Source organism: Aspergillus brasiliensis, assembly GCF_001889945.1.
Source record: "Aspergillus brasiliensis CBS 101740 unplaced genomic scaffold ASPBRscaffold_1, whole genome shotgun sequence".
Taxonomy (NCBI): Eukaryota; Fungi; Ascomycota; class Eurotiomycetes; order Eurotiales; family Aspergillaceae; genus Aspergillus; species Aspergillus brasiliensis.
Window position 1 is genome coordinate 3,327,490 of NW_027137442.1, and position 24,142 is coordinate 3,351,631.

At 52.8% G+C, this 24,142-nt stretch overlaps 6 protein-coding genes across 6 annotated transcripts; 3 read left to right on the forward strand and 3 right to left on the reverse strand.

Moving 5' to 3' along the window:
- Nucleotides 1–140: 140 nt before the first annotated feature.
- On the reverse strand, nucleotides 141–2,230 carry ASPBRDRAFT_61427 (uncharacterized protein). The gene is made up of 5 exons (XM_067628308.1): nucleotides 1,770–2,230; nucleotides 1,696–1,708; nucleotides 1,532–1,641; nucleotides 682–1,478; nucleotides 141–628 (listed from the first exon to the last, which is right to left on the reverse strand). The coding sequence occupies exons 1-5, from the start codon at nucleotides 2,152–2,154 to the stop codon at nucleotides 266–268; spliced, it is 1,668 nt and encodes a 555-aa protein (XP_067485217.1). The 5' UTR covers nucleotides 2,155–2,230; the 3' UTR covers nucleotides 141–265.
- A 1,757-nt stretch (nucleotides 2,231–3,987) lies between these two features.
- ASPBRDRAFT_50784 (uncharacterized protein) lies at nucleotides 3,988–7,126 on the forward strand (the record flags this gene model as incomplete). Its single annotated transcript, XM_067626608.1, has 3 exons — nucleotides 3,988–4,577; nucleotides 4,632–5,458; nucleotides 6,048–7,126. 3 exons carry the CDS (start codon nucleotides 3,988–3,990, stop codon nucleotides 7,124–7,126), a joined length of 2,496 nt encoding a protein of 831 aa, XP_067485218.1.
- A 512-nt stretch (nucleotides 7,127–7,638) lies between these two features.
- ASPBRDRAFT_25587 (Zn(II)2Cys6 transcription factor) lies at nucleotides 7,639–10,433 on the forward strand (the record flags this gene model as incomplete). Its single annotated transcript, XM_067622191.1, has 7 exons — nucleotides 7,639–7,727; nucleotides 7,825–7,959; nucleotides 8,039–8,310; nucleotides 8,376–8,461; nucleotides 8,512–9,146; nucleotides 9,197–9,367; nucleotides 9,416–10,433. 7 exons carry the CDS (start codon nucleotides 7,639–7,641, stop codon nucleotides 10,431–10,433), a joined length of 2,406 nt encoding a protein of 801 aa, XP_067485219.1.
- A 216-nt stretch (nucleotides 10,434–10,649) lies between these two features.
- ASPBRDRAFT_71245 (uncharacterized protein) lies at nucleotides 10,650–13,783 on the reverse strand. The gene is made up of 4 exons (XM_067629118.1): nucleotides 13,657–13,783; nucleotides 12,938–13,587; nucleotides 11,964–12,236; nucleotides 10,650–11,896 (listed from the first exon to the last, which is right to left on the reverse strand). Exons 1-4 carry the CDS (start codon nucleotides 13,676–13,678, stop codon nucleotides 10,721–10,723), a joined length of 2,121 nt encoding a protein of 706 aa, XP_067485220.1. The 5' UTR covers nucleotides 13,679–13,783; the 3' UTR covers nucleotides 10,650–10,720.
- A 597-nt stretch (nucleotides 13,784–14,380) lies between these two features.
- On the forward strand, nucleotides 14,381–17,325 carry ASPBRDRAFT_112374 (CCR4-NOT core ubiquitin-protein ligase subunit MOT2; the record flags this gene model as incomplete). The annotated part of the gene is made up of 6 exons (XM_067616643.1): nucleotides 14,381–14,433; nucleotides 14,515–14,581; nucleotides 14,683–14,798; nucleotides 14,877–15,245; nucleotides 15,306–15,772; nucleotides 15,884–17,325. The coding sequence occupies 6 exons, from the start codon at nucleotides 14,381–14,383 to the stop codon at nucleotides 17,323–17,325; spliced, it is 2,514 nt and encodes an 837-aa protein (XP_067485221.1).
- Nucleotides 17,326–20,664: 3,339 nt separating this feature from the next.
- Nucleotides 20,665–21,741, reverse strand: ASPBRDRAFT_114664 (zinc-binding alcohol dehydrogenase family protein; the record flags this gene model as incomplete). Its single annotated transcript, XM_067616836.1, has 1 exon — nucleotides 20,665–21,741. The coding sequence occupies one exon, from the start codon at nucleotides 21,739–21,741 to the stop codon at nucleotides 20,665–20,667; it is 1,077 nt and encodes a 358-aa protein (XP_067485222.1).
- Nucleotides 21,742–24,142: the final 2,401 nt, after the last annotated feature.

A 24,142-nucleotide genomic window follows, 5' to 3' on the forward strand; every position in this document is an offset into this window, starting at 1 on the left:
TTCGATACCTGCATCATAGCTGCATGCTGACCGATACGTGGAGCGGCAAAACGAGGCGGAGATGAACACCGCAGGAAACCGACGCGTGACTTGGGCACCTGACCTCGAAACTCAATCAATACACTGCTACTCTTTTCGGTCTTTGAGAATGACAAATTTCAAGCTATGTGCTTCGTTTCTGGACTTCAGCTATCAATCTATGTACATGTGTCATGCTCAGAATTTGCACTAATATAACTACTTCTGACTCAAAGGGTGAATTCTATCAAGCAATCCACCACCACACGCGCTCCAACCAATTACGCGGCTTTCGCTCAAAGTCATTCTCACACAGCCGGTCGATCTCCTCCTTGCCCGAGAACACGTCAATTTCCGACACTTTGGTCATCCATGGGGTCCGGTACCACAATTTGTGACCCACATAGAGGGCCAGGAAGATGGCGACCACTATATATGACACCAGGAAATCGGCAGCAGTGAACTTGCCGGGAAAGAAAACGGCGTATCCGTTGGTGATGGTCAGGAGGGACACGATGAGAATAACGTAGTATGTGCCGTAGGGCTGCAGAGGGGTCTTGAAAGTGAGCGTGTCCAACAGTCCGTGGTAGCTCAATGCTTTGCGGAATCGCTGCATCTCGTCAGTCGGGTCTGCAACAGGTCAGGCTCAAAGAGATAACTCACCAGATAGGCAATACCAATAAGAACCCAGTTAATGAATCCTCCTACTGTAGTGATATTCGTAAACCAGTAGAAGACGGTCGTGCCCGAGTCCGACAAGTTCAGGAAAGACAGCAAGCCGACGGCCCAGGTGATCAGAACTGCCACGTAGGGCACACCGTTGCGATTGCACCGGGTGAAGATCTTGGGAGCCTGGCCACCACAGGCGAGAGAATACAGGGTTCGTGACCCAGCGAACAGCCATGCATTACCCGAGGACCAGGCTGAGGTCAAGATGGCGGCGTTGACGACGTGGTTCAGCCCAGAGATACCCGCATTCTGAATGGCAATGACAAACGGACTGGCGCTGGCGCTGGAGCTGCCGCTGGCGACAGCGGACATGAGTTTAGGATCATTGTAAGCCACCGTGACACCAATCACGAGGGTTCCCAGAATATAGAAGGCAAAGACTCGGTAGATGAACCGGTTGGTGGCTTTGGGAATGTTGCGACGGGGCGCTTCCACTTCACCAGCGGCAGTGGTGATGAGCTCGGGGGAAAAAATGAAGGAGAATCCAGACTTGATAAAGGCGGTCCAGAAAGCGAGAAAGCGACCGGTGTTTCCACCCACCAAGTAGGGGTTGAATGCGCCCGGGTGGTCCCAGTAGCGGAAGCCCAGCCGGTCATGGTTGGGACCACCACCAAAGAAGAGGACCACGCCCAGGATAATCAGACCAATGATGGCAAGAATCTTCAATGTTGCAAACCAGAATTCGGCTTCTCCATACCATGATACCGCGACGATGTTGAGCAGCAAAATAACTGAAGTTGTTAGATTCACGACATGATGATTAACAGAGGTTTAGAATACGTACCGAGGAGGATGATGGTGATCCACACACCAACGTTGACGGAGGTGGTCCAGTACTGAATGATAATCCCGGCCGCTGTCACTTCACTCGCCAGTAACATAGCAAACGAGTACCTAGTACGCATGATGATTAGCGTATGTTAATGAATGGAAGATATTTCAGCCTACCAATAATTGTATCCTAAGATTGAGTTAGCATATCACTGCAAGATAGATATAGTAGTGGTCTGATGCAGACATACCAGCAGCAAATCCAATACTCGGCTCCGTATAGCGGCCTATCATATAAGGCACCGAAATTCCCTTAATGGGCAAATAGGTGGTCATCTCGCCTAGCACGTTCATCACAAACCACACCACCGACGACATGGCAAAGTAGCCCATGAAGAGCGGTGCTGGGCCCACCGTCGACAGCGTGGATCCCGATCCTACGAATAGACCGGTCCCAATACAACCACCGAGAGCAAGCAGCTGCAGCTGTCGAGAGGACAATCCACGCTGAGTGTCTGTGTTTGGTCCATGGTGGATTTCGCCCTTGAGGGCTTCGGGGTCTTCATCAACATATACTGGAGGAGATACCACCTCAGTCTTGGACTCTTCGAGGTCCTTTAGCGTCGGTGCACCCATTGTGGCGTGTACAGCGATGAGGAATACAATGGTGAGAGCTACCAAGATGGGCGAAGGCAGAACTGGCTACGGGCGCCTTATATGGCTACAGCGGAGGCGACGAGATGGCGTGTCTCAGCAAGCAAGCTTATCAGGACCAACACGAAATGACTTTTGAGCTACGGCCCGATGGCGCAAGGACTTCCAGAAGGACATCATCATTGGCCCCCAAGGGCTCCGAGGAGGCGATTTGCGGGGAATTAGCATCTTATCTCTGATTTGGGTTTACATACGAGCGGTGTTTCTGGTTATGACATGGGAAGGTTTGGTGGCTGCGACAGGTTCCTTATCTGCCTGCCTGGCGGGCGGGGATGGTCCGACGCGGCAGGGGCATTGCTGTGATATCAGGTTATCTGTCTTATTTGAGGTTTGATATGAGTCGTTTTGCATTGACGATTTAAGCTTCTCTTAAACTGTCAGAGCCGGCGCCGTTCCTCGTGGCATTAGAGTAGTATTAGACTGCTGAAAATCCGGGGTCGTTCTCCGCACCACAGTGGGCATATTCTAGGCGTGAAGTGCTGAATCCACCGCGAGGTTCCTGTGACTAAGAGAAATGGCCGCATTGCGAGACTTCTGGATGGACTCATTCTGTTACCTAATGGCATGGTTCATCTTTGCTGGTTTGAAAAGCTTGACCCATCCAGACTGACCAGGTACGGCCACTATTGGTTGGTCGGATGCCGCCCGGTGGAGCATTGCTGAAACCATCTGACACTAGTCCATAATAAGGCTAGTAGATTGTCAGTGCCTGAGTAAACCGGCACCAAGATGATTTATGCCTGGCGGCGACTAGATTCCACTGCTGTTTCTACACAGTACGACCAACATACAACATACAACCAATAATGTGACTTAGGGGAATATGCCATGCTCTTTACACTACTTGTAGCATTATGGAGGCATACATTCTTATCAGCGATGTCGGCCTGCTTGTACTGCCTGCCAGGGGTATACATTTTCTTTGAAGCTGCATAGGTAATGGTCTTCAGCAAGACCGGGCCGGTCAAGCGGCGACAGCTCCGGTGGGGATGAGCCCACCGGCCCGCCTGCCGGTGGTCGCCAATCTCTTATCGCCCTGTTATCAGGGTTATCGCCAGATCGATGGCGTGGAGGAGGGAAAAAAAAGTACAGGAACAGGGATGGCCAGGGTCTTGGGCACGGGGCCTTTGGTGCTTTTGTCTATACTTCGAGATACTTTCTCATTTGCTAGGAAGTCTAGGCCGTAGTGGTAAAGTTCCAGTCAACCCTCCTATCGAGTATGGACACACCACCCCGAACCCCGTTCGTCGGTAAGCTCGAGCAAAGCGTACAGTAGCGGGCGATCCGGCGTAGATCTACACCAGAAGACACCGCTGGCCGGGTCATGTGCAACAATGCTTATAGTTGGCAACCCTTTCACTGCAACGCCACCTGCGGAATCTCCCAGTCATGACTAGCCAGTTTGCATTATCTAACGTCACGGGATGTAACTATTAACTAATGGCTGGCTGGGTTGTTCCTGGCCAGGAGAAAGAAAGCCATTGCTGACCGGCTTTCAGTCCCACGCCTGCCCGGTTTCCACCGGTACGGGAACCGCTTCTTTCCATCCCCATCTCACTAAGAAAGATCCTCCACTCTCCATACTTCCATTCACTCGCGATGCATTTCATACCATACAAATCCCCCTCCTTTGTCCTCCAGACTGAAGAACTACTTATTCTTATCACCACTGCGTGACTCTTCTGTCTTCCATACCACCCCTCCCATCCTCTCCTTGCCACTTCCTTCTATACCCGCCACTTACGTACCATCAACATGAAGGCTGCCCGCCGTCCCATGCGGGCGCTCTCGGGCGTCCCCTGCACATACTCGTCCGCCAGATACGTCAGCCGTACCAGCAACCCCAAATCTTCCGCCGCGGCGTCCACTCCCACCAACTCTCTGTTACAGCAGCAGCAGGCTGCCCTTCCCTCCAAGGATGCCTCCGCATCTCCGCTGGCCAAACTCCCCATCTCCTCCGTTCTGCGGTCGTTGGTGATCCTGTCCGTGTCTTCTTCCTCCCTCCTGTTGAAGCCGTGCATCTTCGCGCTCTCGACCCTCGCGCACCCCAAGACCCCCGTGTTGGACGTCGCCAAGAACCCTCTGTTGAATGCGCTCGTCAAGCACACTCTGTACAAGCAGTTCAACGCCGGTGAGAACAAGCTCGAGGTGCAGCAGTCGATCCAGGCGATCAAGCAGTTGGGTTACCGGGGTGTTCTGCTGGGGTACGCTCGGGAGGTCTTGGTGGGGGAGAGTAATGTCGACCCTCGCGACGAGAAGGCTGCGCGGGCGGAGATCCAGACGTGGCTGGATGGAACCTTGCAAACCGTCGACATGGCCCAGGAAGGCGACTTTGTGGCCCTGAAGTAGGTTCCCTCTCTATCTATCTTTCGAATTGGAATATATACTAATCGCCACAGGTTCACCGGTATGGGTACTCAGGTGCTTCAGTACCTGCAGCAACAGGCTGCTCCCTCAGAGTTCATGGATTACGCTATCACCAAGGTCTGCGACCTGGCCATCTCGCGCAACGTGCGCCTGCTCGTCGATGCGGAGGAACAGGCTGTGCAGCTGGGCATTGAGAAGTGGGCTTTGAAGTACCAGAAGTACTGCAATGCGAAGACCCCTGGCCACGCCATCTTCTACAACACCTACCAGGCCTACCTCCGCTCGACCCCGGCTACCATTGCCAAGCACCTTGAGGTTGCTCGTCAGGAGGGTTACACTGCTGGTGTGAAGCTGGTCCGTGGTGCTTACCTGAAGACCGAGCCTCGTCACCTGATCTGGGCTGAGAAGGAGGAGACCGATGCCTGCTACGACGGTGTCGTCGAGGCTCTCCTGACTCGCCGCTACAACTCGATGCTGCAGCCCGCTTCCGAGGAGCACAAGACCGAGCTGCCCCCTGTCAATGTCATCATCGCCACCCACAACCGGGACTCTGTTCGCAAGGCCCACGCTATCCGTCTCCAGCAGGCTGCTCGCGCCGAGCAGCGAGGCGTTGATCTTAGCTACGCTCAGCTTCAGGGTATGGCCGACGAGGTCAGCTGCGAGCTTTTGCAAGGCTTCTCCAGCGCCGATGCTTCTTCTTCCCAGGAGACCCCGAACGTGTACAAGCTCCTCACCTGGGGTACTGTTAAGGAATGCATGGGCTTCCTGATGAGACGTGCCGTGGAGAACACCGAGGCGGTTGGCCGTACCAAGCAGTCGCAGGAGGCTATGCTTGGCGAGCTGAAGCGCCGTGTTCGTCGTGTGTTTGGCTTGGGTAACTGATGTTGTTCTATGATACCTCTGACTCGCATTTTGTTTTTGGTCTTTGGCCTTTTCGGCGCATTTTGTGATTCTGTCTGACTGATTCCTTGAGCGTGAGCATGCATGTAGATGGCGTTAGAAATCTGATTTGATTCATTCATGATAACGAAGCTCAACATAAACTACTTGGTGTTCTTATAGTGCAGCGTCCATAGCCGCTAATTCACGTAGCGCGCGGCGGTGATGTCAAAGAGGGGATCGTCGATCCATTCCCGACCCCGCGTTCCTCATGTCTCCCAAGTATTCTTGATCGCAACTCTCGATCGCAACGGAAGGCTATCCGACATTAGTTCCTACGGACTAGACCTTTTTCTTTCGGTACTGATGTCCGACGATATCCGGGCCTCTTGACTTTGCTTAGGCACTAGTTGGTCTATCTCCGACATCGCTTCCTTAAGTGCCGAGGGGCTATCTGTCTATAAAGCCTGCTGACGATCGACTAGACGAACACTTTCGAACTACAGATATAGCGTCTCACTTTCCATATCTACTTTATATCTCCAACATCTCCAGACACTGCCGTATAGAATTGTTATATCACCCAAGTCTTGTCCCCACAATGCGTCTTCTCCCCGAGCCAGCGGTCGCTCAGATCCTGCGACAGCTAGACTCAACACAATGCCATGAACTCCTCGACGCCCTCTGTGAGGGTCTTACAACTGTCTCTACAGAGTCCTCCTTACCGAGTCACGAGCGACTCGTCCATCAACCGCTCCGGAGCACCATCCTCACCAAAGACCAGAACCTCTCTCTGTTCATGCCCGTTTCCAACACCGTCCACACCGGCTTCAAAGTCGTCACTGCCTCTCAAGCCAACGGCATCATCGGCGTCATCAACATCTTCTCCCCGGAAGGTAAACTGCAAGGTCTCCTCAGTGCCGCGGAGATCACAGCCTTCCGTACCGCTTTGGCCATCATGTCCCTGTTCATTCGCTGCACCACCATCAACAAAGAGCACATCTTGATCTTTGGCTCTGGACGCCAAGCGGAGTGGCATGCGCGACTCGCCTTGCTTCTCGTCCCAGACCAGATCAAGAGAATCACCTTCATTAACCGCGGTCGCAAGCGATTGGAGGAGCTCGAGAGAAATGCGATCGCCGATCTACGGTCTGCTCATCCCGAGAAGACCTTTGCTACACTGGTCAAAGAAGATACTCCGGATTACGAGGAACAGCTACGGAGTGAACTGGCTGCTTGCGATGTGATCTTCAGTTGTACACCGGCGACCGAGCCAAACTTCCCGTTTACGTATCTGCAGCCGTCCAAGCGGCGGTTTATCTCTCTTATCGGCTCGTATAAGCCGCATATGCGGGAGATTGACACGGAGACGCTGCTGTCGGGCGGAGGGAAGGTGTATGTGGACTCGAAGGAGGCGTGCTTGGAAGAGTCCGGGGAGTTGATCTTGGCGGAGGCGACAGAGGATCAACTGATTGAGGTTGGAGAGCTGTTTGGTAGGATGCGAAAGGATGAGTCCATTGATGTGCCGGAGGGATGTAATGTGGTGTTCAAGTGCGTCGGGATGGGGATTATGGATTTGGTGGTCGGGAATAAGCTGTTGGACATTGGGCGGGCCAGCAACGTGGGTATGGAAGTGGAAGGCTTTTAAGAATATTTATTACTACTTAGCTCTCCTACTAGAGGAGATAGCTCCCCTAATGGGCTCGATGGTTACTGTAGTGATGATCTATGTATATCCGCCCCAGCTGTGATGGCCTCGCAGTTCAGTCACGCGAGCACCCCCTTACCCCTGCAAAGATAGCTTGTTCCATTACCCAATAACATGCGACTTTCCAGAATGCACTAATTTCATGAGACCAGAGAAATAAAAATAATAGCAAAATCGCAGATGGAAAGCAACCCCGGAGGTCTCGGCGGTAGATCGGCGAGGCATGGCTGGAAAGGGTGTGCCGCCTTTCTGATCTTATCAGTTGAGTGAGTGAGACTTGGAAAAGGGAAGAAGATTGGATCTCTCCTCCTTCGAACCCCGGGGAAATTTTCTTGTCCTCCGCAAACCCACGCAACCCCAACGTGACCCTCTCCCCTCTACTTTATGCTTTTGCTATAATTCTACAATGCGCCTGCCTCTCCATCGGCCTCCCTGATCTCCCCAACACTGCCATGGATGTGGGCCCTGCCACCCCTGCTGGACTGGGCCAGCAGAAACGACCCCGCGTTTCCGAGGAAAACCGCAAAAGAGCGGTGCGAGCGTAAGCATCCATCCTTGTGATCTTGTTGCCCTTCGGGCGCCCGTTAAATAGCTGGGGGGTGTTGAAAGACTTTGACATCCATTGCTGACCGCTATAGCTGCGATGGATGTCGTCGCGTAAAGGAGAAATGCGAAGGAGGCGTTCCCTGTCGTCGGTGTCTCCGGTATCGTCGGCAATGCATCTTCACCCACCCCGATCATGCGGAGAAGCTCGCTCGTTCGTCATCTGTCTCGTGAGTCGCCATATATCGCTTCAAAGGTTATAAAATTGTACTGTGAGCTGTGAAAGCTGATGATATGTGATGGGGGTAGGATCCTGGACCGCACGGTTGCGTTCAATCAGCATGAAATGCTCGAGTCGGAACGTGTCCGGTACATGGAACGCATTCTTCAACACTATGTCCCGAATATCTCGTTCGATATACATTCGCTCCGGAAGATGGCGGAGGAGCTGAAACATAAGCATCGTCCCTCTGGCGTGGAAGGTGGACCGCCGTCGATGCAGCTGGAGGGCGAGGAGCTTGAGGATTTGGCCATCGATGATGAAGACTTTACCATCAAGGCGTTGCCGGATAATACTACCCGTATGCTCTCTTGGCTCGTTTTCGATATTAGTTGCGCTGGTTCGGGCTATCTGACTGGTTTACAGAATACTCGGGAGAATTCTCGTATCTGAATTTCTCTATGAAGATTAGACAAAAGATTGACGAGTGGATGAAGACAGCGGCTCCAGAGGTATTACAGTCTCCTCCAGTCATCTTATTTTATATCGCTGATGATTATAGGCATCGACCGAAACAGAGCCGTTTGAGGAGCGATGGCGAGCAACTCAGCTGCAGTCCGGTTCGACTCTGGTTTCGACATCAGTCACCTGCCTTCCGCCCCGTTTTGTCGCCGACTTTCTAGTTCAAATATTCTTCAAATACGCCCAAACCAATAACTTTTACGTTGAAGAAGACTGGTTGCGGGATAAGCTCAACACATGCTATACGGATCCGTCCTGTCTGTCTTCAAAGGATGCTGGCTCGGTCTGCGCCATCCTGATGGTCTTGGCTGTCGGAACACAGTTTGCGCATATGGAGTCGTCCATTCCCGTTAATCGTCTTTCTTCCAACTCGGCATTCGATGATGACCATCACTTTTCCGAGGACGATGTCGGTCTCACTTTCTACCAATTTGCATCGAAGCTGTTACCAGATATTATCGCTACTGCAAATGTCCGAAGCGTGCAAGCCTGCCTACTGATTGGAACATATCTGTTGCCGCTCGATACATCTGGGCTATGCTACACCTACTTTGGTCTGGCGCTAAAGATGGCGATCCAGAATGGTATGCACCGGAAGTACTCGGGAGAAGGCCTATCGCCGCGTATGATTGAGATCCGGAACCGGGTATTCTGGACGGCCTACACGATCGAGAAGTAAGTCATAAAACAGCCTTCTTATCTTCATCCGTGCTTACAGTTTCTAGGCGTGTCAGCATTCTTCACGGAAGACCGGTGTCATTATTGGATGCAGACGTGGATGCCCCGTTCCCCACGGACTTTCAGGGCTTGACACCATCGGGACATGTCTCGAATGATACGAACATGGTGACACTTATCAAGTTGACCCTCAAACTGGGAGAAGTTGCGAATGAAATGTACGTTGTCTCCCGAAGTTGTCTTTAGGAAACTGCTAATGCTAGCAGATCTGTCCTTCGAAAGTCCCGAAAGAATCAGCAACAGGATTGCTTGGAGAGGCTACTAAATCTGCGAAAGAACCTGGTCGACTGGTGGGCTACGCTACCGGAAGAGACCAACTGCAGGGACCTCAATCCAGCCGGGCCACTTTTCCGCTCCAACGTGCACTTGAAGCTCGACTATTGTCTGACTCGCATCTTCTTGGGACGTCCATTCCTCTTCAGTACCAACAAGGCAGTCAGCTCAGCCACTCTCCCTGGTGCGCCGCTCAAGACACCGTCCGGTGCCGCTAAGAACCGTTCAACATTGATTACGGATTGTGTAGAAGCCGCTCTCGAGATCATCGACTTGTGTCGGCTCCTTCGCGACGAACGCGGCCTTGCGCGTGCCTCATTCACCGAATTCAGCTCATGTCGTGCTGCTCTGCTCGTCATTCTAGCCCAAAGCTTGACCAAACGCACCGAGCGCCTACGCGAAGCCTTAGACAAGGGCATGGCACTGATCAAGATCATGTCCATGGGCGTCGGTTCTGCCCGCGCTGCAGTGAGCGTCATTGAAACGCTAGAGCGAGCAATCCGCCGTCTCGAAGAATACAGTCAAACCCAACCCCAAGGCAGTACCGGTGTCATCGAATCAGCATACGATCGGTTCAAGAACTGGGAAATGCTATGGAAGACCGGGCCTATCTCCCCTGAAATCGTCCCATTCCAAGAACAGCAGTATCATCATACTAGTAGTAACGGACTCGCCCCCGTTGTCACCCCCATGACAGGGGGTGCATCGACCGCGAACGAACCCGTGGAAGCCGATGTCGGCAGCGCAAGTCTTCCCGACTCATCGGACTTTTCTGTTTCACATCCCCTGTCACAGATGCCGCATTTCGGCCTCGATCACTTTGTGTCTAACCTGCCTCAAGAACTGGGAGAGTTCACTGCTATCCCTTGCTTTGAGCCTGATGGCCAGCCGAGTCTTTCTGGGGAGATGAAGCAGGCGGATACGCGGTGGATGAATTTCATGAATGATTGATTGACATTGCTTGTTCTTGGTTTGAGGCAAGTAGGCTTTCGTTGTGATTTCAGCGTTTCGGGTTGGCTTTTCGCGGCTGTCGTATTGCGTTGCGTTGATTATATGTTTACCCGTCTGTAAGCACCGGATTTAGTTTTCAAGATACCTAGACAGTATGTATATATTGGTTTCGCTAGTATGAGTGGGAATAGTAGGAGAATAAATATGATGATTTCAAATATTTTGAATAATGATGATGATGATGATGATATCTACAAATGCTACATACAAAAAACGGATATCTACTACTAGTCGAACGTAACCTTCTTTCCCTGGAAAGCAGCCGTAGCCTTCTGCTCCTTGGCCTTCCTCGCCGCCTCCCATGAGGGATGCAAGGGCTTATTATCCTCCGGCTTCTTCGCCTGGAATCCACCACCACCACCACCGCGCTGAGGACGTCCATACTGCTGATTCTGCTGCTGGGGCCTGCCCCGACCCCCGTGCTGTCCGCCACCGCGTCCCCATCGATCACCCGCACCAGTCGCTCCCCGACGCGCATCCCACCCACTGTCGCGTCCTCCATTCCTCCTATTCTTATTCATCTCTTGCTTGACGTGATTCGCTCCAGATCCGTACTTCTTCTCCCACAGCGCCCGACGCGCCTGCTGTCCCATGCGGTTCTTGCGACGTGGAGGCTCGTTCGCCGCCTCGCCGTCTTCTGCCTCCGACTCCGATCCGGACCAGTAACCGCCCATCGTGAGCGATGGGAGGAAGGTTGTGCTGGTGGCGGGTGTTGAGGATGCTTTGCTGGATCCCTTGGGCTTTTTGGCGGGTGGGGAGTCGGGTGAGGGGGACCGGGAGATGGAGATGTTGGATTGGTGGGAGTGGATGTGTTGGTCGTCGTCGTCTTCTTCTTCTTCGTCGCTGATACCGTCGCTGATGTCGCGCGAGTTGTCTTCGTCTTCGTCTTCATCTTCATCTCCTGAATCGGGCGCGAGGCGTGAGTCGAATTGTGCAAAGTCGATGCTGTCTGCGTCGGAGCCTGCGTCGTCCATGTTGATGTCTTCGGCACCGCTTAGCTCGGCTTCGGCATCGGGCTCTGTAGATGCGCTTGTCCGCTTGGATGATACAGCTTCGCTGCTATCCTTCTTCTTGCTGCTCTTCTCCTCCTTGACAGACTTGTCGTTGGTCTTCTCCTTCTTCTTTTTCTCACCCCCCTTCACATCCCCACCCGCAGGTTGCTGCTTATCCTCAATCCCCAACAACTTCCGTATCCCGTCCATGATCCCTGGGAACACATTCTTCACCGGCGTAGACTTGTACAACCGTGCCGTGACATTCGCCTCCGCCGTACTCTTGGGTCCCTCTGCCGTGATCTTCTTCTTTTCTTTGAACTGGATGAAAACCGGGGACTCGGCGATTCGTTTTGTCTTGGAAAGTTGTTTGAAAAGATACTTTTCTGCTGTGGCGTGGGGGTCGAGGGTCTATACCATTTAGCCAAATGTTAGTATTGAGCCATTAACAATGTAGAATTATAGAGGGGGATAATACCTTAACAACCTGAATCTCCTCAGCAATGCGACTCAACGTCCCCTCCTTCGGACCACCTTCTTCCTTCTGCGCCGTCTTCTCTCGCCGTCCGAGCTTCTGGCGCTCGAAACCCCGCGCTACCTTCAGCGCTTTCGACAGGGTCATTACCCCATATTCGAATTTCTGGAATAGACGGGTCACTTGCAGGGATTGGCTGCGGTCGTGCGGTGTGTATGGGGATTCCGAAAAGTCGGAGAAGTTGCGCTTTGGCATTTTGTCTTGTTCCCTTTGGGTCTGGTTTCTGTGAATATGGTTTGATGTGTGTGTATGTATGTGTGGATGGATGGTTCAGTGTGTTTGTATTTGTGCTTTGATCAACCTGCGGGGAAGATTTTAAGATTAAGTGGGATTCAATGTTGATCTGAAGACTAGGATAGTAGATAGTTTTTCTTGGGTAAGGGAACTTTTTCTGCCGGTCGGAAGGTGGGCGGTGCCAAGCGATTGCTCTCCGCCTTTTTTATTCTGGTTCGTGGTGGACGGGGCGTTTTGCCGTTTTGGGCGTCTTATTTTTGGGGGATCGTTATTGGTCCGTTTTGTGGTGGATGATTTCATGGGTTTTATTCCTTCTGAAGTTGGAGATGGGTATAGGATGGGTCAATTGGATGTACGATGTTGTACTCTATTGATTCTTATGGGCAAGTTGTAGAAATTTAGGGATTTTTTGTATGCAATGGGTCAAGGATATAATTCATAATCTACGAATATCATAGCGCGAGTCAACCTGGAAAGGCGGACCCACGTTAGAAAACAATGCGACAATCAACGTCAAATTCAACACACGGTATGTACATACAGAACCAGCAAGGAAAGATAATACGATTACATCTCCTCTATTTCTTTTCCTCCTCCTTCGGCTCCGGCTTGGGGGTAGGCAGCTTGAACTATATCACCAGTTAGCATCATCCTGATCATCGCAGAAGCTGATATAAACATACCGACTCAGGAGTTCTGTCAGTACCCGCACTGACGGGCTCCCAGGCGGTAGTACCACCCTCGAAGTTCCGGAACGCCTGCGTAAGCTCCAGAGGCTCAATGACAATGCGCTTCTTCTCCTCACAGTAACGCAGCTCCGTGTATCCCGTCAAGGGGAAGTCCTTGCGCAACGGGTGACCGTCAAAGCCGTAGTCGGTCATGATACGGCGCAGATCGGGGTGGCCGGTGAAGAAGACACCGAACATGTCGTACACCTCACGCTCATACCACAGAGCACCCTCGAACAGACCGGTAACACTGGGCACGGGGCTGGCCTCGTCGGCGTAGGTCTTGACACGGATACGAGAGTTGTAGCGCACACTGAGCATGTTGTAGACGACCTCGAAGCGCTGGTCGCGGGTGGGGAAGTCGACACCGGTGATGTCCGAGATCTGGGTGTATTCGGCCGCGGTGTGGTATTTCAGGAAAGTCATGGTGGGGATCAGGCCGGAGGGGGGGACATAGATGCAGAGCTCATCCTTCCAGACGGAGAACTGCTGAACGTGCTTGGGCAGGCACGACATGATGTACTGGCCATACTTGTGCAGACTGTCCGCCTTGTCCTGGTACTTGTCGGCCGGGTTGACGACGGGGGCGCGGAGAGGACCAGGAGCTATAAGATTGCGTTAGTGGTGCATATTCTGCAGTATCAATGGTCGACTCCGGGTGCCATTGGACATACGGGGACGCTGGGCCTGGCGCATGTTGGGAACATCCTCTGAGATAGGCGCGGTCGAGGCCTGAGTGGCCTTGAGAGCGGTCGTAGTGAAGGTACGGGACGACCGGACGGCGGTGGCCAGGGAGCGGCCACTTCCCAGCCGCATCAAAGAGCGAGCAGAGGCCATGATGACGGTCAATTGCGGGTGTGAGGTGACGGGGGAGGTGGAGGGAGGGGAGAGCAGCGGAGGTTCCTCATCCAAGGAGCTTTTGCCGGTTCCAGGCGAAGTTGTCGCGGTCACGTGAAAACATCAAGTTTGGCTGGCCGGGATGACATAAGCGGCGCGCGGACAGCAAACGCGGGTGCCTCAGGCTTTATATAAAAACAAACAGTGCAAACCCGCGCAAACCCCATCAATCAAAGCTTCACTTCTCTTTCTCGCTCTTCGCCTCCAACTCTCCCTCTTCCTTTGCGTCTGTGTCCCTCCGTGCTCCTTCTTCTCGTCCTCCTCACCTCTACCCCACGTTTTCGATCTACCATCTCTTTCCTCCCTCGGACTCTTTTTTTGTCCCCTTTCTATCTTCCTCTCCGGTCTCGCTTGACGTTCTTTTTTTTTTCTACCCGCTTTTCCTTCGCCCTCTACCTGCTCCCCCCCCTTCCGCCCGGGTTTGGTTGATGGGTGTTAGTCTTGGACTGTGATCGCCGCCTTGTCCAGTCGTCGTACCGTTGCACAGCTTCATCACTCATAATGTCAAATCGCCAACAGATTGACTCCGTCATCGATGATGATGACGAGTTCTGGTGCGTCCGCTTCCCACTTTTCGTTTCCCGTCGGGTTGTCCTGTGACTCGTCCGTTGGGCTGACATCTCCGTCTTTCTTAGTCCCCTTTGCATCGAAGAATTCGATCTTTCGGATAAGAACTTCAAGCCTTGCCCCTGTGGGTATCAGGTACGCTTCCTCGCCTTAGATTCCCCTCGCGAAACAGCGGCCCGATCAGGAGATCGCTCGCGTCGTATGCGATCCGGACCGTCGCTAACAGACCCCTCCAGATCTGTCAATTCTGCTACAACAACATCAAAACCCACAGCGAAGAAGGCCGGTGCCCCAACTGCAGACGGGTCTACGATGAGAGCACCATTCAATATAAGGTTCCCGATGCCGATGAGTATGTGGTCACTTCTCGCTCTGGTTCCCACTGTCCCTTCCCGCGTCTTGGCGCTAACATCGCATCCCGCAATTTTAGATTCAAAGCCGACCTGGCCTTGAAACACCGTAAGGCTGCCGCCGCGAAGAAGAAGGAGGCCGAGAAACGTGAAATCGAGGCTTCTAGTCGCAAGAACCTTGCCGGTGTTCGCGTCGTGCAGAAGAACCTGGTCTACGTGATCGGTCTCAACCCCACAATACGTGACGAGAACCAGCTCCTTCAGACTTTGCGCGGTCGAGACTATTTCGGTCAATACGGTGACATCGAGAAGATCGTCGTGAGCAAGGCAAAGCCTGGTGGCAACCCGAACCAGGGCATTGGCGTCTACGTCACTTATGCAAAGAAGGCCGACGCTGCCACTTGTATAGCAGCTGTTGACGGATCGGCCAACGGTGACCGGGTGCTACGGTAGGTCGAAGCTTTATCTTCCGGCATCCTGTTGGCAGTGCAACGTACTGACTGCTTTAGTGCCCAATACGGTACGACCAAGTATTGTTCCTCCTTCCTGCGTAACGAGCAATGTCATAATCGAAACTGCACCTTCCTGCATGAGACTGGTGAGGACAGCGACAGTTACAGCCGCCAGGATCTCTCTTCGATGAACACCCTGTCGAGTCAGCGTATCAACGGTGTCCCCAGCGGTCCCACCCACTCGATCCCCCCGCACGTTGCCCGGTCCTCCGCTCAACCACTAGCGCAGCCAATGCGCCGTCAGCCTAGTCGGGATGACGCTGCTGGTAGCCGGCCACCTGATGGGTCTGCCCTGCCATCGTCAGCTAGTTGGGCGAACAAGGACGCCGTGCTCAGCCGGACGAGACGGGCAAGTTTGACTGGTAGCCAAGCCTCGCAAAGTCCCCGACCCGCCCTTGCCACGGTGTCGCCCGCGGTGGAGGAAGCGAAGCGTGTGGAGAAGCAGTCTACGAATGCGCAGGAGCGTGCTCAGGCTCAGGCTCAGGCTCAGGCTCAGGCTCAGGCTCAGGCTCAAGCTCAAGCTCAAGCTCAGGCTCAGGCTCAGGCCCAGGCCCAAGCTCAGGCTCAGGCTCAAGCTCAGGCTCAGGCTCAAGCTCAGGCTCAAGCGCAGGCACAGGCAGAGGCGCAACCGTCCCTCTCTCCTGAGGCACGATCCTCACCATCTCGTTCTCCGCCCACTGTTCAGACGCCACCTAAAGCGGAGACGCCCTTGTTGGATAACCTGGTTAAGGCTGTCAACTCCCCGGACTTCAAGTTCATCTTCTCGGCGGCTGGTCTGCCTGCGGAAGAGGTCGCTCTCATTGAGAACCACCCTTCGTTCATCGATCCTTATGGGGGTGTTAAACGCCGAGCTATGCGTGAGAAGGCGGAGCAGGAACGTGCACGGCGGGAGCAGGAGTTATTGCAGTCTGCTGCAGCTGAAGAAGAGAGCCGTGAGAGCGGAAGCTTGCAGCTCGGTGGCGAGCCTGATGACGCGGTGCCTCCGAGAGGCCGTAGTGGTCGCGAATCGCATGGTGCTATTCAACCTCCTTCCCAGCAGGGCACGACAACAAATTCGGCGGTTGGCTCCCCCGTCTCGGCAACCAGTCACCAGTTCCAGCAACTTAATTTGGCCGGCCGTAGCTTGACGCCTCTGCAGCAACAGCAGTTGCTTCTCTTGAAGTCTGCCGGCAACCAACAGGCTGGCCTGGTTGATCAGCTGCAGGGCGGGCTCAACTCCGCTGCTCTTGACCAAGCAGCTCAGGTCCGTCAGGGTCTGCTCCAGAGTCAGATGGCACAGTTCAATGCTCTGCAGGCACAAAGTCGCCAGAACTCTCGTTTCACATTCGCCAATGAGGCCAATGCCAAGAACCTCCCTAACGTGCGCATGTTGAGCCAGATGCAGGCTGGTACTCCTAACCCGCTCGCTGCCCCTAGCCCTCAGCATGGTCTTGCTGGCAACTACTTCACTAGTGGCGTTCAGGGTCCACCCCCCGGGTTGAAGACAGCAGGTACTCCGCCTATCAGCGGCGGTGGCATGTTCGCACAGGGTCACGGTTTCACAACGAATGCCAATCTCGGTTTGGGATCCAACCTCGGAAAGCAAGAAGCCAATCCAGAGTTGATGCGTGAGCTGCTGAGAGGCCGCAGCGGCGCAAACGCCGGTGGTTTGCAGGGTCAAGAGGCCGCTAAGCGTGAGTTCATGTTTCCTTTCCTCCAACAGCACCAAACTCCCCCTCCCTTGACTCCCGGCAATGGCCTTCTCAGCTCTTTCTATGGCACTCAGGCGGGGAACTTCTCCGAATCTGGTCCACAGAAGCAGAAGAAGAAGGGGAAGAAGCACAGACACGCTAACACTTCCTCCGGTGGAGGCGGTGTAGTAGATCTTGCGGACCCGAGTATCCTACAGGCGAGGATGCACCAGGTTGGTGCGAATGCTGCCGCTGCCGCTGCTGCTGGGCAGGCGCTGTACGGGAGTCAGGGTCAAGGTGGGTACAATCAGGCCATGATGTATGGCAGCGGTTTCAACCGCTGGTGATTGTTTGCATCCCCTCTCTCATAATTCATTAATAACCCTCCCTCGCCCTTCACTTCACCCCTTGTTGTTTATGATGACTACCCTTTTTGCATTTTGTTCCTTTTTTGCCCATGCTCCTTTTTCTGTCTTCCTTTTTATTTGATGACATGATATCATATTTTTCTAGATGGGCGTGGGATATGATTCTTATGTTTCAGTTTTCCGGACTCATTGATTCGATGTTGAAAACTTTGCGACATATTTCCACTCTGCAACGAAAGCATTAAGCAAACGGCTCTTGAAAACAACAAGAATTCGGGCTAGGCGTGCCTTTGGCGTTATCTTCATGATTGTTACTTCATCTTTTTTTATTTTATGTTTTTTTCTTCTTCCACATCATGTTTCTTTTTTGCGTGTTGTCTCCGGCTTCCGTGTGGATGGGAGGCGTCCTTGCACTTTATGGGCACATCGTGTCTTCTAGGTCCACTGCGCTTTGGTGGCTGTCGTATACTTTGTTCTTTTGCATCGAAGCTGGGTTGATCTATCAGCATCTTGGTGGCCCATTCGGTCTGGTCATGGCTTTATGTACGTTAACCTCCCTGCCCTGGCTTTCGATAAACACGAGCAGGGCCCTCTATGCGAAACCAATTTCTCACAATTATTGTTCTTATAGACAATATGCCTTGTGTGTCCGTCGGGTTGCATCGGCCGGGACATTTGTGTAATTAATATGCCTGCCCTTCCGTACCTTGTCGTCTCGCTTTGTTTCTAGGATTCCACTGGCACGCTCTGTTTCTCTCTGTTTCTGTTTGGGTCGTTGGGAGGGGGTTTCTCTTGCGTTCTTCTTTCCATCCATTTCATCTCACTCATCGCCTTACGGATGTCGGAAGCTAACAGCGCTTCTAGTGGACGAAGAATTTCCCCCTCTTGGAGCCCAGCCCAAGGACAAGCGCCCCGTTGATAGTTTTGGCTATCTCGTGCGCTCGCACTTTTCCAGTGACTCGCAAGGCTCAGCTCGCGCTGGTACGCCTACCCTGCCGCCGGGACTTCCTCTACCACACGCTCATCCGGCATCTGCCTTATTCCAAAGTCCGCTCAACCCATCCAGTCCGGTCTCGTCGGTCTCCGTGCCTCCGGGTCTTAACCCGCCTTTCCATCGGCTAGGGACACCGGGTCAGGGATTCCAGGAAAGCTCTCGACAGGGCTCTCCAGTTCTGAAGGATACTCCTGAGAATGCCCCCACCTCAAGTCGCGTTAAGAACGCGTCCGAGATATCACTCGGTTCTCCTGTGCCAAAGTCAGCCAACAAAGCTCGCTCTCAGCAAAAGGGAGACTTGACGGTCGCTTCTGACAAGAAAGCTGGCCCTTCGAAGGCTGGAGAAAACAATGAGAAGGCCCCGGCGCCTACGGGGAAGGTCAAGCCCATAAAGCTAGAGCTTCCCTTGAACACTTCTCAGTCTCACGATGCTCCAAAGGCAGATACATCTAGTCAACCCAATACTCACGGCCCGATTCCCACTTCGACGATTGGATCTCGTCCGAATACACCCTTGACTGGAGTCTCCCGCGTTTCGGACTCGTCCGTTCCCCGCCAGCCTCGAGTTCTCCGTGTCGTTGACACCCCAAAGACTGAAACCCCGCCGCCGCCGTCTGCCACCCAGTCTGTGGCTTCCATACCTGCGGCAACAAAAGCACGTTCCCGACGACCAAGCATTTCGTCGCTCAGCAGGCCTGATACGCCCGGCGACTTGGGGTCGGAAGCCGATCTCTACACCTCGGCGTCGGTGTCCCGTGCCAACTCTCCTCCAGCTTCGTCCAGAATCGGCTCTGCACCTGTCCGGGCGATCACCAAGAGCCAGGCTAAGAAGGAACGGCGACAGAAGGCCAAGGAAGCCGAGGCCAAGAAACAAGAGTCCACCGCTGTGGTTGAGGAACCAGTACAGGCCCCGATTATCGGCAGAAAGCGCAAGACCAAGAAGGCGCCCGTTAGCTCGAACGACTCGCCGGCTGCAGCTCCGGAGAATGCTGAGGTTGGCAAGTCTGCCAACTCCGGGAGCTCCGATAGCAGCGAGAAGGCTGGCCAGCGGACGGAAGCGGCCAAGAAGAACAAGTCGAATGAAAAGGCCTCGAAGGACTCCAAGTCAGCTGCCACCGAGGAGAAGGCCACTGTTGTACCAAAAGCACCTGCTGAGGCGTGGCGTTCCAAGAACACGGTTGAACAGCTGATGAAGGACGCTGAATCCAGCGGAGTTCCGGTCAAGGAGCTCTTCGCGGAACGCACGTCCCCGTTGCAAGTTCTTCTTGCTCAGCTTCACAAGTCTGCTGATTTGGACCTGAACAATCACCCCTTGTTCAACCCAGCCAACCTGAACCAGCGATTCGACATGAAGTGCAATGCCGATGATTACGATATTCTCAAGCAACCCATTGAGTTGACAGAGGAGCATCGCAAAGCACTGATGCGCGGAGAAGCCATCCGTGTTAACTCGGACTCGAACATGCTGAAAGACCGATGCTTGATCAGTCCCCGTGGATGCGTCCTGCACCATCTGTCGCCAGAGGAAGAAGAGCGGTATCTCACGCTTGAGAAGAACATTGCCTGGGCAATTGATACCTTCCAGGACTACTCGAACGTGCCAATCACGGAACCGGATGTGACCAACCGCGGTGGTGGTCTGGATGCGCTGTTCGCTACCCCGGAGAACTTCAACATCTGTTGGGTCGACGAGACATCGGCCGGCCTCACCTCTGGCTCTCCGACTGCCGGGCTGTCGGTCTCTGACGCGAGCGGCTCGACTATTCCGGCGCCCCCGAACGTCCTGTCGGCGATGGAGGCGGACAGCACTCGCAGTCATAACTGGGCCATTGCCAACACCGCGGAACTCGTCAATGCCACTGCTACCTCGGTGCGATCCTTCGCTGCTGCCACTGCCAAGCACATGCTCGGTGCCGCAGGAGTAGTGATGGGCAGTATCCCGGACCTGGACGATGTAATCGGGATGACCAATGAGGAGCTCCGCTCGTTCGCCGTCAAGTCGCAAAAGGATCTCGAGTCATCTCGCAAGGAGCTAGACACGATCGACAAGAAGCTTAATGCCTTGGTGAAGCGGAACCGCAAGCTTGCGCAGCAGGCTCTTGCTACAACTGTTGAGGGTTGAAGCTTGAAGCCCATGACAACTGTATTCTAGTAGATTTCGTTTCGACATGTTGCCTGATTTTCTTATTATGCTGGCCTACTACTACCCTGTATTCTACACCGTTCTGTTTATATCCCCATTAGACATCGCGGGGGAATACTTATGAATCAATCATAATATTAGACAATTAGACTATACATTCTGAGCATATACTGGAGTGCTCCTAAGCACCCTCATTAGGACGGAAGACCACCTTCTCACCCGACACACCCTCCTTATTCATCTTCAGCGCCTCCTCCACCGCGCCCAATCCACCAGGGACCACCCGCACACGATTCGGCACAAACAAGCCCTTGGCAATCCAGCCATCCTCACCCCCCAGCGCCTTCACCATCGGCTCACTAATATGTCTCAACGCCGGAGACGCCCCAATACCCAAAATCTGCTTAATCTGCACTTGATGCTCCCCAGACTTACCCAACTCCGCGGCCTCCTCATCAGCCCCCAACACCGTGACCACAGCCTTCGCGCTGCCCTTACTCGCCTTGGCAATCTGCACCCCAAGCAGCTGCGTCTCCTTCAACGAAATCGCATCATACACGTAACAAATGGGCACATCCTCCCCAGCCGCCTTCACAAAGTCCTCCGCCGTCGCAGTCTTCCGATCCAGCACCACATGCGCCCCCAACCCTTCCAAATACTCCCGATGCACGACACTCGCATTCGTGATAATTCGCGTGAACCCGCTCAACCGCGCAAACTGAATCGCATACTGTCCCACACTCGACGCTCCGCCCACAATGGCAATCGCCTTGCCCTTGCCTGCTTCGGATCCGCCATCGGCCCAGGGTGCCGGTGTGATTCCATGCCCTGTGGTATCATATAACCCCGTCACGACGGCCACACTCGCCAGACTGATCCCCGCGGCTTCCTCATCGGAGATGTTGGAGGGGGTCTTGGCGACCAGCTCGGCCGGCATGATGCAGTATTGCTGGAAGGTTGACGATGGGTAGTTGCCGATTATGCCTTGGAAGAAGACCCGGTCGCCGGGGTGGAAGGTCGTGACGTTGGGCCCCACGGCGGCGATGGTGCCGGAGGCGTCGGAGCCTAGGATGGCTGGGTAGTTCGAGAGGAAGAGGTTGTAGTCGCGCATTTTCCAGTCGACGGGGTTGACGGCCGTGGCGGTGATTTTTATGAGGACTTGGTTGGTTGAGGGGGTGGGCAGGGGGTGTGTTGTTAAGGTGTTGGGCGATTTGGGGGTCGGGACGGTCGCCGCGAGGTAGGTGGAGGGGAGGGACATTTTGATTGCTATTGTGGTGGTGATAATATTGTGGTGGTGTGGTTGGAATTGGTGTGGTTGGTGGAAGGGGAAATAAAGTGCTGACGGGCGTCGATATGAGGATCGGAATATAGTTCGTGGGGTGCAGGGGTAGTAGGCTTAGTGTAGATGATGAGGTTATAAAGGGTTTCCATTGTCTGATTTGTAATGAGGTCATGGACATTAGTCATCGACTCCACTGGGTGTAACTCTTGTTCTCTGGTGTGCTGTGTTATGCTGTGGATGTTGTGGATAGGGAGAATAGTGTAGTGGAACTAGTTGGTTAGGAGAGAGCTGTTTTCAAGGAGTAGTATGGACATCACTGCATGCATGCATCTATAGAGTAAGGCAATGTGTTGTAGAAGTTACTTCCATGTTTTTATTGAGTGATACATGCGCGAGTCAAAGAGGATCAGAATATCATAAGAACGAACAACACTGGTTACAGTTGTATCTGCAGTAGACTTTACATTATTCCACTATTCCAATTGAATTAGAATAGTTGTACATCTTCTGTGGTGCGTGAGACATGTTCGGTTAATCTTGCATGCGGAACTTTTTTCCAGCATCCGGAGTCCGATACCTCGCCTGCATTTTTATCCTTTGTAAGCCATGCAGGCCAACATGCTCAATTCAATATTACTAGCATAGGTTGGCACATTCCTGCGAAAGAATAACATATGTTCTGGTCTTCGAAACAAAGGAAATGGATGTATTCAACTTACTTCAGAATGTAATATATCTCAAAGCGGGTATCGCACGCAGTAAGAAATATATAATTTCCGAATATTTGGGATACTACAAGTCCAATGGACTACAACTACTACTACTGAATTCCTCGAATCCGTCCTTCTTCCATGCCTTGTACTACTTCGTCATAACAGAAATACCCCCATACTGGTATAGTACCGAGTTCACTTTGCATATAAGAAAGTCTTACCGTAGATTCCAATTCAACAAGGAATGATAATCAACGGTCTTGAACAATTTCATAGGTCTAACCGGCCTCCACTTAAGCACCATTCAGCACGCCTACACAAGGAAGAAGAAAGTATCGCCGCACTAAGAGTAGAAAAGACAGTCAACGTGAGAAATAGCAGTAGTGATCATGATAATACTTTGGAGGTCAATAATTCATCCTCGACAAGCTTTCCGCTCGGCTCCTCTCTGGGTAAGTAGCTGTAGTCAGACGCGGAAACTTAGCCGGTAACATTGATTCCTGCAAATTTACAACGCAACATGCCACTTGCTTACCGCCTAACCCATTACGGAATACCAGGCCCTAAGTCTGCTTGAGGCTGGTTGTATTTCATCGGTGCATACACCGATACAGAGTATACTAAGCAGCAATTTCAGTAAGATGCAGCGTTTATTAGCAAGGCTTTGTGAATTACCTCTCATGATTGAGTCCATGACGATGTTGCTGCATCCTTCAATGAAAATGTCCGACAACAGCGTCTGTCATTCTGCCTGTCCTAACCTGGTGAGCGTCCAGTGGCTGGCTGTAGAATGGACCAAGGTGTGAGCCAGGTATGGAGTATGTCTCTCAAGTAATTTCATGTTCGTGTCATCTATATCATGCGTTGAGATATCAAAACCATAAAAAGAATCTATGAGCAAATCAGCCGCAACTCGGAAGGGTATATGGAAAGACGTACGGGATAGTAGCAATGGCTGGAGGGACACCAGCCGTGCAATATCGTCAGCACCAATACTGCTGTATCGATAGAAGTCTACCTTCAGAATAGAGTTGAATCCACATCATCAACGCTCGACACGTTGTCTACCATCGCTTCGAACTGAACCTTGCGCGTCACTGCTTTCACGACTGTAGTATGGGACGGTAGTCAGACCATAGGGGCTATAGACGTTCTTTTTCAGTACACCTGATGGACATGATCTGCGATTTTATCCCAGCAGCGTAGTGCACTTGGAGCTCCTCGAATAATGCGGCTAGATCTGGATACCCTCCTTTAAGGCACAGGACATGTTTGAAATATTGACCACTCGCGTACCTGTACCTCTTGATCAATTTCGGGTCGTTGGTGAGGGAGCCGCAGTCGAATTCTAATGGAGCACATGGATCAGTATATGGCTCGTAGGAAGCAGACGGCAAACACATACATCATTCCATATGAAGTGCTCGTGATATAGTCAGTGTAGGACTGAGAAATTTGCAAACCACGCTTACCCAGGTAACTCATTTTGCCACCATATAGAGTTGTTCATAGGGTGATTTAGCGCAAATAACTGCGGGGAATGCCAGGAAGTCTGCTTTTGAAGTTTTCGACGAGTCAAGGGGCCCTAAATAAAGCTATTTCATAGTATGTCCGGAGCCATTTGTATCGAATCTCTCAAGTCTGGCGCACCGTTTGATCCACGG